We start from the raw sequence: 17,830 nt of genomic DNA, 5'->3' as shown, positions 1-17,830 counted from the left end.
TGCTTTAGTATACAATCTCTTTTCTTTTATAGGTGTCTGTGTGATAGTGCAATATTTTAAAAGCATTTCTGATAGACATCTTTTTTTATTGTACAATGGATAATTCTCCCCACCCCCCCAGAAAATATTACTTTTAATTTTTAGCATTACAGTTTTGTTTTAAGAATTAAGATATTATTTCTCTTTTTTTTTTGCCAGTTTACAACTACATTTTTTTAATAGCTGTGTTAGTCAGTTTACTATTTATTTTAAATATTTTCAGGTATTGTAATATATATATATTTATATTCTTTAACATTTTTATTACTGTTTTTTTTTCACTTACCCCCAGATTAATAATACAGCTAAGTTTTAATTGCTTTTCAATAATGACAACTAATTTATGTATAAAATATATGTAAAGATTTATTTCTTTAAAAATGTTGCTATAAATGTAGATAAGAGAGATAAACAAGGAAAATTTCAGTATTAAATACTTATCATAACAATTGCAACACAGAAGTTCAATTGCTGGTAATGGCGAAAAAAAAAACCTCTAATTTTTTATTTTTGTTTTTATTAATGGTTTCCTTGGAGCCACTGCTAAGTTGTTACCAAAAATTGGTAGAAAAAATTTTTTGCAGCGGAATTCTAAACGTCAAACACTTTCCTTTTACTTATAAAAAAGTTGAATAACTTAAATAAAAAGTAACATAATTAAATATTTTATACACATTGTAAAGTTTCTCTAGATCAATGACGATCGTAAATTGTAAAATCCATTGATAAGCAAAATAGGGAACTTGTGTGCAACAGATGTTCAAACAGAGAAAATGACACCCACAAGTAAAATGCTAGAAACTATAAAAAAAACAGTATATAGTCAATTCTACCAAGCAGAAAACTTATAAATTAAATCATACCCGGACACTTTATACGTTGCTGCTCGATCATAAGTAATTCTTTTTCTGAGGACAATAGTAAATAAACAATTTAAACATACGTCTTTAAAATTTCCGTTAAAAGAATTTTCTTTCTTAAAAACGAATAACAAACAGAAATGTAAAAATTGTACACGTCTTAGATATCTCACAATATAGAGATGACTAAAACGAGGAAGTGATTAATTATATAAAGACAATAAAAAAAAATATTTGATAATGTTTACATAAACATGCTTAAGTACACCAAACAGAAACCTAAATTGGAGCGCAAATTAATCGTTGCCAACTTAAACTTTGAAATTCAAACTTAAAAAATTTAAAAGTTCGCCATCGCGGTTTGCAGTTTCAATTTCATTTTTATAGATGGCGCTCAAGAACTGCATTTGGGTATATTTGCAAAAGTTTATTGCTTGTTTCAATAAATTCTTATTTTGCAATTTTTTATTTCATTAGTATTATATTCATTCGTACTGAATATCAAAGATTGTATATATATATAAACACAATAATAGAATTATAAAATAAAATAAAACAAAAAAAATTCTGAGAAAATGTATAGATTTTCTTCCGGACACATTTCTTTACGTAGTGATATTTCAAAATAAAAAATAACTATCCTAAGATAAAAACTATTCTTTATAATGTGTCTATATAACTAAAAAATAAAAATGCTATTGAAAATGAGTTTGAGGTGAAAGAAAAAAAAGCAGAAAACAAACTTGCTGATATGGAGTAAAAAATAAAAATGCCGTTAAAATAGATATATAAATTTAACAGTTAACTCAAATTCGCCAAGAAGAAAAAAATATATAAACGTATATGCAGTTTATATTGCATAAAATAATTGTTAAAAATATATTTGGCAAAAAATTTGAAAGCAAATTATATTTCAGAGCTGCCACCTTTGCTGAAATAAACACTTTAATAGAAATTGGAAAATGTGAGTAGTTGGTGCTCATTTACGTTGCACTAGAGCTGCACAATGGGCTATTGGCGACGGTCTGGGAAACATCTCTAAGGATGAACCGAAGACGTACCATCACAATTTTGATCCTCTGTAGAGGGGATGGCACCCCCGCTTTGGTAGCCCGACGACCAGCATGCGAAGTCGAGCACTTTACGGTAGAACAGTTTAACGAGGATCAATACCACACACCCTCGGTCCCTACGCAGGCTGATCTAAGTGGTAACACACCCGCACACTGACCTCAGCCAGTGATGCTTGACTTCGGTGATCTGCTGGGAACCGTGTCTTAACGATCAGTCCACTGCGGGACGGAAAATGTGAGTAACAAATCAAATACCATAATAGGAGGAAAAGTTATTAAAACAAAATAAAATATATTTTGGAAACAACAAAATAAAATAAAAACTTTCAAATGGGTAATATTTGCAAAGCTTAACATACAAACATAAATTTGGAATAAATCCTTTTATTGGTTTTCCTCCTCGCATAGAGTGACTGTTTATAAGTCAGAACCTAATAGCAATATATTATGTTAGGAGCTGTCAGATATTTTGGTTGAGGATAATTTCCTTTTGATTCTGTTTCTCTTGGTCAAGAGACAGTTAGAATTCGTATAATCTCAGATACAGATCACAAGCGGCTTGATACAGATCATTTTAATTGTTGGAAAAGTAGTTCGAAGTTCTATTAGCGATAAATTCTTTTTTTTTTTCTGAAGCGATCTGAAAATGATTGAAATTAGCATTGTCATCAGAGAAACGGAGCTACAGTAAATCAGAAAATTGCCGAATTTCTGTAGCTAGGATTGAGTTTCACTCTCACAGGCGCGATAGCAATTTAACAAATGTATTTATAAACGGTATTATTAGCACGAAAATCGGAAATATTATAAATATAAGCAGTTTATAATTATAATATTTTTATATTAAGCATAACTATTGTGCTTATTATAAAAATAAGCATAACGGCATATGCATTGTTGTATATGTTGTCTTTAACCCTTTCGGATTTTAGCAAAAAGAATGAGCAAAAAGATTTAATTTTAAAAAGTATGGAGTAAAAAGTATAAGTAAAAATACAAGCCCAAAACAAAAAAAGAGTAACGATTTTAAAGTGCATTTCAAGGAAATCAAAAATTCAAGGCAATCTTAAATTTCACGAATAAATGTTGGGACAAAATATAAAGTTTCTAATTTAAAATATATTAAGTTTTAAATTTAAAATATGTAAATTGTAACTTAAATATATAAATTTTAAAAAGTATGGAAATGTTACATAATTCTTTGAAATAATGAACATTGCTAATACCCAAAAACTAGGCAAGAAATAGAAATTCGATACTTGCATGTAAGAAAGGAATTTTAATAGGTATATCTTAATTTTCTTTAGAATTTCCAAATCTTTAGAAATTTTGGCAATTATCAACAAGTAGTAAATTGACTTGTTGGACAAATTCCATAAACATTATAACTTTTACTTAAAAAAGTAAGTATAGAAAAAAAATTGAACGAATACATCTGAAACTCCTTTACAAAATTAAAATTGTATTTCAATTTTTTTTTAAACATAAAAATTTCTATTTTAAATTATAGCAATTTTTCAATTAGCAATACAGATATGCAAAATTCAATATATTCACAGCTAAAAATTGAACACAAAAGTTTTATTTTAAAATTTAATGATATGATGAATTAATATTTTTACAGAGAGAGAGAGAGGGTTGCAACGCAGCACGCCTCCACATGGTGCACTCATACTAGTGAAAAATCTCCTACAGCAATGCCACTTCTCTAAAAAGGAGCCTTGGTAGTCCAAAGACCTAAAGAACTGTCGACCTTTCATTCATTGAGACTATTAACCAATGTGACATTTAAGTAGAACTTGAAAAACGTAAAGGTATCTAAGGATAAAACCTGGGCAATCCTTCATGAAATCTTCATGAAAATCCTCTTCCGTATCGGCATAGCCGATTCACTCGACTGTTCTCCTTGTGATTCCACGCCCTATGACTGCTGAACATTCAGACATGAGCACTGCACTACTAAATTTTAATTGTACAATTGAAAAATATTGGAGAACATATGTACTAATGGCATCGGTGGTATTGTTTGTCATAGTGAGTGGCATTTACAAAATAAACAAATAAAAAATTTTGACAGTGTAAATTAGTTTTATACAAAAATTATTACAATTGAAATAAAAATATTTTTACACAAAATTAAAAAAAAAAAAAAAAAAAAAAAAAAACACTCGAATTTTTTTATATGCCACTATATTTTAATCAAATAAAGCATAATTTTTTTATTTTTAAACTTAAATGTCTTTCAAGAAATAGCATTTATCAAAATTGTTCTGAAAAAGAAGTTAGATGCTCAAAAACATATAATACTTAAAATTTAAAAAAAAAGCATTTAGTTTCAAAATCCTTAAAAAAAAAGACTAATTTCAACATTTTTATTACAAAAACCTAAAAAAAAATAACAAAATATTATGTAAAAGTATATATTTTTTCCTTCAGTTACTAGTATAAAAGTATTGCCATCTGGGTGAAGGAAAGGAAATAACAAATAAACAAAAAGACAAAGATACAAAACAATACAGATACACCCCCAGTAAAATTTTAATATCTTTAATCAAATATCAAAATAGCATTGAATTGATGAAAATAAATTAAATGCACAATTACAAAAGGTACATTTTACTCATAGTAATGTATTTAAAGAGCAAGGAGAAGGAGATAATAATACGAAAGTTAACTAAAAAAAGAAGAAAAATTTAATTATTACTTACTGATTAAATAAGGACATTCATTGTTTTCGATTTCAAAAATAATTAAAACAAAAAATAAGATGTTCATAATCAGTATGACATGCTGATCTGTTAAACTTGCCACCCAACTAATAAATTTAAAAACATTGTAACGTAACAGAGTGACAACTGAGCTAAAAGCATCAATTCCTCGAGAAGTAATGCTAAAATAATGTTGCTTGAGAGACACACACGAGAAGTGATGTTCCTTTTTTTTGTTGTTAAAAAAGAGAGTTTTTTTCTGAGAAGAGATATTTCGTTTGGGTAATATTTTGTGATTTTTCGTGTGAATGTTTAAATAAATTGTTTGGTACAACTCACGTCTTATTTCTGGTTGTTGTGACACAACAGAATTTTCTGGTGGCAGCGGTGGGATATAGTAAGAGTAGTTGATTTAAGGTAGTCAGTTATTGTATATTTAGTTTTTTATCAGTTGTAAATTATGGCTTTTCTTAATAAAGCGAAAAAAGTGGATTTGATAGAATTGGCCGACGAATTAGGTGAATCTGTTCCACCTCAAGCAAATGTTTGTGAAATTAAAAAAATAATTCAAACTAGTAAACATTATGAGGTTGAGGATGTAAAGATGTGTTTGACTCGTATAACGGAGGAGAGAATTAGGCGAGAAGAACTTGAAAGACAAGAACGGCGANAATATTTGTTAATGTTTACATAAACATGCTTAAGTACACCAAACAGAAACCTAAATTGGAGCGCTAATGAATTGTTGCCAACTTTCAATTCGAAATTCATACTTAAAAAATTTAAATGTTCGCCATCGCGGTTCGTAGTTTCGGTTTCATTTTTATAGATGGCGCTAAAAATCTGTATTCGGGTATATTTGCAAAAGTTTATTGCTTGTCGATTTTCGATTTTACAATTTTTTATTCCATTAGTATTGTATTCATTCGTACTGAATATCAAAGGTTGGATTATATATATATAGATAAACCCAATAATAGAATTGTAAAATAAAATTAAAAAAAAACAAATTGTTTTCTGATAAAACGTTAAGATCTCCTTCTGGACACATTTCTTTAAGTAGTGATATTTTAAAATAAAAACATAAATATCCTCAGATAAAAATTATTCTTTAAAATGTGTCTATATAACTAAAAAATAAAAATGCTAATGAAAATGAGTTTGTTGCGAACGAAAAAAAAAGCAGAAAACAAACTTGCAGATATGGAGTAAAAAATAAAATTGCTGTTAAATTAGATATATTAATCTAACAGTTAACACAAATTCGCTAAGAAGAAAAATATATATAAACGTGCATACAGTTCATATTGCATATATTTGGAAAATATATTTGGAAAAAAAAATAGAAGCAAATTATAGTGAGTAACAAATACCATAATAGGAGGAAAAGTTAATAAAACAATATAAAATATATTTAGGAAACAACAATATAAAAAAAAAACTTTCAAATGGGTAATATTTGTAGAGCTTAACATACAAACATAAATTTGGAATAAACCTTTTTATTGGTTTTCCTCCTTGCATAAGGTGACAGTTTATAAGTCAGAACCTAACGGCAATATATTATGTTTGGAGCGGTCAGAAAACGAATGAAACTCGTGCTGTGAACAAACATAAAAAAAAAAGGCAAGAAATCTGTCAAAACTTTGATTGAGGATATTTTCCTTTTGGTTCTGTTTCTCTTGGTCAAGAAACGGTTAGAACTCGTATAATCTTCAGATACAGACCATAAGCGGCTTCATACAGATCCCTTTAATTGCTCGGAAAGTGGTTCGAAGTTCTATTGGCGATAAATTCTTTTTTTTTTTGAAGCGATCAGAAAATGATTGAAATTAGCATTGTCATCAGACAAACGGAGCTACAGTAAATCAGAAAATTGTCGAATTTCTGTAGCTAGGATTGAGTTTCACTCTCAAAGACGCGATAGCAATTTAACAAACGGATTTTTTTAACGGTATTATTAGCACGAAAATCAGAAACATTATAAATATAAGCAGTTTATAATAATTATATTTTTATATTAAGCATAACCATTGTGCTGAATATAAAAATAAGTATAACGGCATATGCATTGTAGTCTATGTTGTCTTTAACCCCTTCGGATTTTAGCAAAAGTAATGAGCAAGAAGATTTGATTTTGAAAAGTAAATAGTAAAAAGCATAAGTAAAAATACAAGCACAAAACAAAACAAAAAAGTAACGATTTTAAAGTGCATTTCAAGGAAATCTTAAATTTCATGAAAAAATGTTGGAACAAAATATAAAATTTTTAATTTAAAATATATTAGGTTTTTAATTTAAAATATGTAAATTGTAACTTAAATATATAAATTTTAAAATGTATGAAACTGTTACATAATTCTTTGAAATAATAAACATTGATAATACCCAGAAACCAGGCAAGAAATCGAAATTTGATATTTGCATGTAAGAAAGGAATTTTAATAGGTATATCTTAATTTTCTTTAGAATTTCCAAATCTTTAAAGATTTTGGCAATTAACAACAAGTAGTAAATTAACTTGTTGGACAAATTCCATAAACATTAAAACTTTTGCTTAAAAATATAAATAAAGAAAAAAAATTGCCGTTACAAAATTAAAATTGTTCCTCAATTTTGTTTTAAACATATAAATTTCTATTTTAAATTATAGCAATTTTTCAATTGGCAATACAGATATGCAAAATTCAATATATTCAGAGTTAAAAATTGAACACAAAAGTTTTATTTTAAAATTTAATGATATGATGAACTAATATTTTTACAGAGGGTTGTAAAGCAGCAGGCCTCTACATGGTGCACCCAAACTAATGAAAAATCTCCTACAGCAATGCCACTTCTTTAAAAAGAAGCCTCAGTTGTCCAAAAACCTAAAGGACTGTCGACTTTTCATTCAATGAGACTCTTAACCAATGTGACATTTAAGTAGAACTTGAAAAAAATAAAGGTATCTAAGGATAAGAGCTGGGCAATCCTTAATGAAAATCCTAACTATGTTCCTAATGCCCTTAGAAAAAAAGTTGTGACTGGCTTTAGACTTTTAACTGGACAGAAATGTCTGAGATCTCACCTCTTCCGTATCGGCATAGCAGATTCACCTGACTATTCTCCTTGTGATTCTAGTCATCCTATGACTGCAGAACATTTAGATATGTGCAATGCATTACTAAATTTTAATTATATAATTGAAAAATATTGGAGAACATATGCGCTAATGGCAGAAGTGCTATTGTTTGTAATAGTGAGTGGCATTTGCAAAATAAATAAATAAAAACTTTTTACGGTGTAAATTAGTTTTATATAAAAACCATTATAATTGAAATAAAAATATTTTTACACAAAATTAAAAAAAAAAAAAACTCTTGATTTTTTTTATATGTAACTATATTTTAATCAAATAAAGCATAATTTTTTTATTTTTAAACTTAAATGTCTTTCAAGAAAGAATTTATCAAAATTGATCTGAAAGAGAAGTTAGCTGCTCAAAAACATATAATTCTTTATAAGTTTAAAAATTTAAAAAAAGTATTTAATTTCAAAATCTTTAAAAAAAATTGTTTTTTTTTTTTTGAGAATGACTTTCAAAAAACTAGAAGAAAAAAGAGATTTATTTCCACATTTTTATTACAAAAACTTTAATTTTTCCCTAAAAAAATATATATATATATATAAGTACATATTTTTTTACTTTAGTTACAGGTAACAAAAGTAAAAGTATTGCCATGTGAATTTAAAATGGGTGAAAGTAAGGAAATAACAAAAAGAAAAAGCTACAAAACAATATAATTCACCCCCAGCAAAATTTTAATATCTTTAATCAAATACCAAAATAACATTGAATTGATGAAAATAAATTAAATGTACAGTTACAAAAGATAAATTTTACTCATAGCAATTTATTTACAGAGTAAAGAGATAATAATAAGAAAGTTAACTAAAAAAAAATAAATTAATAAATAAGATAAATTTTATTATTACTTACTGACTAAATAAGGACATTCACTGTTCTTGATTTCAAAAATAATTAAAACAAAAAACAACATGTTTATAATCCGTATGACATGCTGATCTGTAAAACTTGCCACCCAACTAATAAATTTAAAAACATTAAATACCTTTTAGCTTCTCGTAAATATTTAAATTTCAATCGGCTGAGAAAATATATTACTATTTGTAAGAAAACAAAAGATAGATATAAATAAAAAATGCCACCCAAATTAAAAGAAAATATGAAATATATGCTTTAAATATAAAAAAGTATAAAAATCAAAATTAAGGCATAAATATTTACAATACAAGCATAAAAATAGAAAGCAACAAAATGTATAATGTAAGTAAGGTCTAAAAAAAAGTTGAATTCCTTTGATGATGACAATGGAGAATATAAATTATAATTGTATTGGAATTTACCTATTTCTTCGAGCTACCTATATTCGGACATCATTCTATTTGAGTAATCAATGCTCACTTAGTATCTATATGTTTTGACATTGTTCACTTTGAGTTATTTATGTTTGCATTACTCAGGTTAGTGACAGTGATAAGACACAGCCAAGCTTAATCGTTTAAATAAAATCATAAATAGTTATTCATAGTTTTTTTTATAGTTGCGATCTTCCAAACTTAACATGATTGGCAATAAATGAAGTTGATTAAAAAATATATTATTTAAGAATTTAACTTTTACTGAAAGATTTTGTTTCCCTTCTTGAATTTTACAAAGAAAAGTGAATAAAATTTTCTATCACACTTAATGTCAATTCCTTAAACGGCTAGAAGATATTTATAAAATGCAGGTATTATAATTGCCTGCAAATTCTTGATAATGAAAATTTTTCATCCAAAATGGTCGCAGATGTTATCCTATGTTATAACAAGTCTTAAATTAAAATCTTTCTGAAATTTAAAAAACAAAATTTGCAGGATCTAACAGTTTTTGTTATAAACTTATAAAGCAACAAAACTTTTAAACTAGTACCTATCCAGTTTGTCTAAAGCATATTTACTCATTAATATGAGCAATAAACTATTCTCTACCTCTTTGTTTCTTTAATTTAAAATCCAATATATCTAAAATGGAAGGTATGTGTAAAGCTTGAAATATTAAATGCTTCATATCAATTAAAAATGTCACTGGACAAAAGAGTTTATTTATTAAAGAAATATTGAAACTTCAAAAAAAAATTTTTTAAACGATTATTTTTAATATAGAAGAAGACAAAATTAATGGAAAAGTCATCTGGGAATATAAAATACAATTATGGCATTTAACCCTTTTCAATAATACTATCTTCTCCAAATTTAACATTTATATTGAAATTTCATTTCATTCATAAAGTTTTGTTTGACTTGGCTTAACTTTTGACACAGTAAAAATTCTTAACTGAATCTGAAACTCAGTATTTCAGCACTATTACTTAACGTAACATTTTAAAAACAGACTTTTGTAAAAAGCATAAATAATACTTCTTTTTTCTTACCAGTGATGATATTTTTAACGGATTCTTCTTCACATTCATCTATTTCTATTGATGATGAAGAATCTGAATCAATCGTTTGTTCAACTACTGAAGCTCGCGGTTTCGAAACTGGACTCCTCAGATATTGATTTCCATAAAACCGTCGCTTTTTCTTTTTACTTATGTGTTTTTGAGAGCCAACGTTCATTACTAATCATATAACTTCCCAGGGTTTAAAGAACAATAAATTCCTCAGATGGTTTTGCTTTATGACAGTCTGACAGGTAAATGCAGCCGACAAGCTATCAATCAATCATTTGTATGAAAACGGTTAAAGTTTATAGGCGCTTTTTGCTTACTATGTTCAAACAACTGTTGAAGTTGATGACCCAANAATCGCAGGTATGCGTCTCATACAACAACGCCCCCTATAGTTCGTTGCGATCGCGAATAATAAGTATTGTTGAATTTATTAAGGGTTTTAACATAATTTTTATTGTTAAAATTAAAGTTATTCAGCTCTATTATGAGTGGATAGTGTTTCTGACTGCATTTTATTGCTACAGTTTATTCCATTCTGTTACATGAAAAGTTGATAAATTCTTCCATATAACAGAGAAAATTAATAGAGAAGAAAAAAAAATCTACGTTGATAATTTATCACAAATATTTTGTGTAATAATTATAGACGTTAACTTAATCTTTCCGCATTAATCTTTCATTTGTTTAAAAGGATTAATGGCGCACGTCAATCATATAAATATTTGTTTTATTCCACATAGAAATAAGTTTACAAACGTGAAAAAAATTGAAAAATTAAACATTTAAGGAGTTTACTTTAGTTGCTAAGACGAAATGAACTCTATCTCCTATCAACTCGAAACACCTTAAAGAAAAAGTAGCCAAACTTTTTATGGAAATAATATAAAATAAATAAATAAAATTGTAACAAATAAAATAATATAAAAAACATAATTAATCGATTATTTATATTTTTATTGTTAATTAAAAATATAAAAGAAATCAATGAACTCGCATTATTGAAATAGTATTTTAGCTTAAAACTGCAAAACGCTGTACTCTTTTAGTTGGAAAGTGATGCTAATTTTCCATGCTTTTAAAAAAAAATTACATGTTTGCTCTTACAAAACTCTTAATATATAAACAGTAACGAAAAAAAGACCACCTTAAATAACTTTTAATCTGATGATCGGATCTTCACAATATAGAACTCAATCTTAATTGTTCTAGGATAAGGCCTCAAATATGGTAAATAATCAGTGTAGATGATATTTTAAGTTACGAAATAAGACACAAAAATGTTGCTTTCACCGAGTAAACATGGTGTTTTATTCGAAGGATTCAGATTTCTAACCTCTAAAAAATCTGGGAAATACGATCCCAATAGTTTGGTTTGGAGAGCTATCCAAATTTCGACCCCTTAACCTTAATTTTACTTTTTTGCCTATTTTACCATTATCTGAGGAACTTTTTGAGCAAATTGAAAAACTTTAGCACACAGTCATTTATTTATAGACAATTCTTTGCAAAGAATAACTTTTAGGAAATATTTATTATTTTTTGCAACTTTATTTAATAATAATCGAAAAATTTTAAACTGCGAAGTATATAATTTTTTTATCATTTAAAAGAATGTAATTTTGCATGACAAAATATAAAATTTGACAGAAATCAGTCGATTAACTCTTGACAAATCGAATTTTAAAAATACAACTTATTTAAAATTTGATCTCTCAAAAATGATGTAAAAAATTGTATGCCATACAATTCAAAAATTTTTTTTTACTATTAATAAATAAAATAATAAATATTCGCTGAAGGTTTCTTTTTTGTATAAAATGGGATACTTGCAAGTGAGGTAGTGTGGGTATCTGGATCCCGATTGGTTATTGAAACGTGGCATTTGTTTACCTTAGCAACTGTTCTTTCCATTTTATTTCGAGTAAGCCAAACCCATGGCGTATCAATTCTCCTACGTGACATGATCTATATTTTTCCGCGTTCAAATTTTTTCATCATTTATTTCTTTTTTTAACACAAAGACAGGCATGAAGCTATGTAGAATATAAACAAATTAATTATGCCTCGAAGTAGCCAGGTACACTAAGCAAAAACATAGCATGGCTACATTAAAAGGCGCAAGCAAATAATAAATCTAAGTTAAGTAAAAGACGTAGAAAAGAAAGAATTATATTGTATTTCAGCAAATTCGATGTGCGATACATCTTTGTATTTAATCAACTTCACTTTAATTAACATTCTAATTTTAAAGGGGGAAACTTAGCTCCAATTTAACACGCCATTTTACTTATAAACGATCAGCTGGCGCCGACGTCATAGGTCACATGTGTGGGTACTTGTGATCTTATACTTTTTGAAGTCCAATTACCCAATTATGAGCAATTTTTTTACAATTCTCTTAAAAAGTTCTCGAGATATGGCTGAATACCCAAATAGTAAAATCAACATTAAGGGGCCCAAATTTTGTACCGCTCTCCTGATCAAGCTATTGAGACCATATTTCCCAGATTGCTGATACCCGCTATGATTCGGGGGTCAGAAATCCGAATATGTCGAAAATAAGCTATGTTTGCTCAGAGAAAAGGCGTTTTTGCGGCTAATTTTGCAACTAAAAATATCGTTTGCGCTAATTACTTAGCATATTTGAGGTCACCCCCTGGAACCATAAAGATTGACTATTAGAACCTGAACATTAGATCAAAAGTTATTCTTGGTGGTTGGGTACCAATTGGTCCGTTTTTTTAATGCAGTGTGCATCTTCGNCTGTTCTTTCCATTTTATTTAGAGTAAGCCAAACCCATGGCGTATCAATTCTCCTACGTGACATGATCTATATTTTTTCGCGTTTAAATTTTTTCATCATATATTTCTTTTTTAACGCAAAGACAGGCATGAAGCTATGTAGAATATAAACAAACTAATTATGCCTCGAAGTAGCCAGGTACACTAAGCAAAAACATAGCATGGTTACAATAAAAGACGTAAGCAAATAATAAATCTAAGTTAAGTAAAAGACGTAAAAAAGAGAGAATTATATTGTATTTCAGCAAATTCGATGTGCGATACATCTTTGTATTTAATTAACTTCACTTTAATTGACATTCTAATTTTAAAGGGGGAAACTTAGCTCCAATTTTACACGCCATTTTGCTTATAAACAATCAGCTGGCGCCGACCTCATATGTCACATGTGTGGGTACTTGTGATCTTATACTTTTTGAAGTCCAATTACCCATTTATGAGCAATTTTTTTAAAATTCTCTTAAAAAGTTCTCGAGATATGGTTGAATACCCAAATAGTTAAATCAACTTTAAGGGGCCCAAATTTTGTACCGCTCTCCTGATCAAACTATTGAGACCATATTTCCCAGATTGCTGTTACCCGCTATGATTCGGGAGTCAGAAATCCGAATATGTCGAAAATAAGCTATGTTTGCTCAGAGAAAAGGCGTTTTTGTGGCTAATTTTGTAACTAAAAATATCGTTTGCGCTAATTACTTAGTATATTTGAGGTCACCCCCTGGAACCATAAAGATTGACTATTAGAACCTGATTATTAGATCAAAAGTTGTTCATGGTGGTTGGGTTGGTCCGTTTTTTTAATGCACTGTGCATCTTTGTGACATAATTACTTAGACAAAAACAAAAGGAACCAAGTCCGTAAGGAAATATCGCTGAGCCATGCACTCAAAATGTTGTCAAATCTGACCATTCCATCAACTAGCTAAAATTGGTTATAAAAATTGATTCAACTTAAAATTGGTTATATGTTTGCAACGTAGCATAAATAAGCTATCAAAAACGAGTCTCAACTTAAAAATACGTATTTAAAATCATGTGTGTGTTCTCAGAACATGTGAATGGGAAAATTAAATTTTTTAAGGGCGATAACTTCGTAAGAGTTAACAACCTTAAGCTAAGGCTCCACCATTGCGAGAGCTGATTTGTCCGCCATTATGGAGCAAACAAGTAACGTAGTGATAGCAGTAGCTTGAGAGTTTGAAGACTATTTAATTATTTACAATTATTAATATGGGTAAATGGGCAGTGGAGAATTGTGAAAACAGTTCGAAAAAAAGGCTTTCTAATGCTTAAATTTCCATCAAATCTCGAAAGAATGAAGAAATAGGTAATTAACTGGGAACCTGGAAGTGGAGCTCGCTTATGTGAGGTAAATACTCATTTATTTATAATCAATTGAATTTATTTACTTATAAATGTTGTACATAATTGATCTTAAGTTGTTATAATTTGTATCTGAATTCTTGTTTTTGTCTGTTTTCTTAAAAATATATAAGCGAATAATTCTTCGGGTTTACTTGAATTGCACTGTTCTAACTGTGTAGTAAATGCAAGAATTTTAATTTAAAACTGCATTCATTCAGTAGATATTTATTTAAAGTATGACCTTTAAACAACATTTAATTGTTTACTTACCGATTTTGAGTGTATGTAAGGTATAAAACCAGTGACTTAAAGCAAGATTGGCTGAATAAATAATCGCCAAATTCCTCTGAAAATCGCTAAGTTTTGTATTCACTTTTAAGTGTTTCCTTCAGTTTTTGTTAAAAATAAATATTTACCTGCATCTCATTGTATTCTACTTTGATTCACTAATACGTCAGATAGTAATTTTTTAATGCTAGCTCATTTAAGTTTTTTCAGTTACTTATGGTAAGATATTGCTCAAAATTCAAACGGTTTGTTTACATTTATAATAAGAAATCTATTTAATACGAGATATTTCATATGTTTTCGGATTTATCAATCTTGTTTTTTTTCCTTTAAAATTCTTGAGTTAAATTACTGAAATAATTAGTTTCTATTGTCGAAAAGTTAGTGGGAATATGTTAACAAATTTTAAACCCTGACTCTTTCAACGTGATTAAATTAATGTATGGAAATATCAAAAAGTATTTCTAATTTTCTTGAAGCTTTATTTTGAAGAATCTTAACTTAAAGTAAATAGGAAAGATGGTTATAAAATATTAAGGGTGGATGCTATTCCAAATCCCTTAAAAATTCCTCCAAAAAGACAGAAAGGAGTAAGTTATCAAAAAATCGGGATTAATTTTTTATAAATTTAAATCTAATACAATTACAAATCTACCAATTCTTCCTCACTTGCTTTTTTAATTTTATTATTTTTAAAGAACCAAAAATGTGTATAAACTATTTCTATATAGTAATGAATAACAGTTTTTATTTTAAATAACGATAATAATAAATTTTATAATGAATTTGTGCAAGTTTAAAAAAAAAGCTTCCGGAAAACAATGTAAATCGAAGTACGCAAACATGCTTTTCTTTACGAATTATCATAGTTGAGGTTAGAGCCGTTTGCAGCAATAAGTTGTCAAATCTTGTAGCCATAGGGGAAAAGCTGTTGCTCCGAAATGGCGGCGATTAGGACTCTCTAATTTAGGAACTTCCGGATTAAGTTTTTTTTAGCTTGTTTTAAAAACAGATCTGGCAGCTGTAGAAGTTGTTTATAAATATGGAGATTGTGATGTTCAATTCATAAGAAATATATTGGGTTTTAGTTTTTTTAATCATAATTTTTAATTTTTTCAATTAAAAAAAAATCTTTTTCAAATCTTAAGAAATAGTTACCAAACTTCCATCTCCTGTTCTTTCAGAACTACCAGAGTTTCATCTCATACACATTTAAAATCTACTTGTCAAATCGTTTGATAAAATTTCAAAATATTTTTCAAACAAATCAAATTGAATTACAGTTTTCAAATGAATTGATTTGCTTTCAGAAAGTCTTTCTTGATATTGTGAAATGCTCCATTAGAACTAGTATTTTAATTAAAATGTGTCAATATTTATTCTTCAATAAGGCTTAGATTGAAATTAGTTTCAATTTGGCTTTCAATATAACTTTTTGAGTTTTAATAAACGATTATTTAATGATTTATCAAAGGAGAGATTGAATGTTTTTAATTTATAATTTATTTCCATTTTGTAGCATATGCCTAAAATTTAAGTTCGATGTGTTATATGAATATTTTTTGCATGTTAGTAATAGTTTTTTTATAGTTTCTTTCATGAATGTTTATTGTCATTTATTTAATTACTTATAACTAACAGTTTATAGGGAATATATATACAAACCTCATGAAAACATATGAATCAAAAATATAGAAACAAAATTATTTAAATTTGAGCAACGGGTAATAATTAATTTTCACTTCTAAATGAAGAAAAAAAAATTTTCTTAGGCATTTTATTTTAATATAATGATAGCTAAACTGTTGGAAAAGAAAACATTTATATTAACGGTCAATCAATAAAGGTTTTTTAAGGGAAAAAACACTATAAATGGAACATTTACTCGAAGATAATTCTGCGAAAATCATTATTCAGAAATAAAATTGATTGGCATAAATCAATGTAATAATTCTCGAACATTTATTTCTATGAGAGAATGTGATACTTTTAATTTAATATAAATGCAATATGCATAGAAAAGATTAGCATTGAACCTTGTTAATAATTTTGCTTATCGATCTATTAAGCCTTATTAAACAATAATCACTTTTGCTTATCGATCTTAGTACCTTAATCCGTATTTGTTATAATATTATTAATAGTTTGTTTCTAGTAAATATTAAGAGTTATGACATAATTATCATTTTACGGGTATTACCTTTCTTAATAGGTGTTTTCCCCATTTCATTTAAGCAGCATAACAGGAAGCTTGAAGTGAAACCGAGTATCGTCTTTCCGATTGGATGTATTATTTAATTTTTTTCAAAAACTTCATCCTAATCTACCTGTTTTCTTACTAAGGAAAACCTTTCAATGTGCTTCGGCAAGATATTACCACCTATTTGTTGCTTACTTTTTCGTTATATTTGCACAGGTGCTACGTATTTTAAGGTTTGATTGTTAGAACCGCATATGTTAGAGTTGTAAAATGTCGTTAACTGGTATGACAAAAGAATAAAATACACTAGTGTATGTTTTTCTATTTTACATGTTTTACATTACGTATCTAAATAAAGTTATTAGAATGTAAACTGCATCAAATAATAAACATATACAATTTCAAAAGCAATTATTCCGATAATTTTTTTCTGCTTGATATTTTTGTCAGTTTAATTAATTTGTCACTCTGCAAACGCATTAGGAAAAAAAATAAATAGGTACATAAAATCATTTAAAGATGAAACAAAAGAAATTATTTGTTCAATTTAGAATTTTGCAAACTGACTTTAATTCGAATTCTTAATGTTATAATTATTGTTTATAAACTATTATTTAGTGTTATGTCTGGAATTTATTTAAGTTTATACTGAAGGAAGCCTGATACACATCCTTGAAACTTTCTTTATTTTTTTTTCTTTCTCTCTCTTTTTTTTTAATTTTCAATGTGCTGTTGGGCAATACCATAAGTATACAAAGAATGTACTAAAAACGCAAAAAGTGAAATTAACATTAAGGGGTACGAACTTTGGATCGCTCTCCTGACCAAACTATGTGGACCATATTTCCCAGATTGCGGCTACCTCCTATATTTTTAAGGTTAAGAATCCAAATATGTAAAAAAAATTATATGTTTATTCAGAGAAAGTACGTTTTTGTGTTTGATTTCGTAACTTAATTAATAGTTAGCACTAATTAATTAGCATATTTGAGGT

General features: G+C 27.7%; 1 protein-coding gene across 6 annotated transcripts in view; it reads right to left on the bottom strand.

Moving 5' to 3' along the window:
• Positions 1–17,024, bottom strand: part of LOC107441019 (MBT domain-containing protein 1) — a 41,309-nt gene extending 24,285 nt beyond the window's left edge. For 2 of the 6 annotated variants that reach the window (XM_043039174.2, XM_071180126.1), the window contains exon 1: positions 903–1,192. In XM_043039174.2, the coding sequence (XP_042895108.1) occupies positions 903–933 (31 nt within the window). In that variant the 5' untranslated portion in view covers positions 934–1,192. Of the gene's footprint in view, positions 1–902; positions 1,193–10,160; positions 10,531–16,836 lie in introns of those variants that run through there. The other 4 variants (XM_043039175.2, XM_071180127.1, XM_043039172.2 and 1 more) reach the window with 4 other exon arrangements.
• Between the last annotated feature and the right edge of the window lie 806 nt (positions 17,025–17,830).

The sequence above is a fragment of the Parasteatoda tepidariorum genome, chromosome 4 (genome assembly GCF_043381705.1).
Source record: "Parasteatoda tepidariorum isolate YZ-2023 chromosome 4, CAS_Ptep_4.0, whole genome shotgun sequence".
In the NCBI taxonomy this organism is placed as follows: domain Eukaryota; kingdom Metazoa; phylum Arthropoda; class Arachnida; order Araneae; family Theridiidae; genus Parasteatoda; species Parasteatoda tepidariorum.
This window is presented reverse-complemented; position numbering and strand designations above follow the sequence as displayed.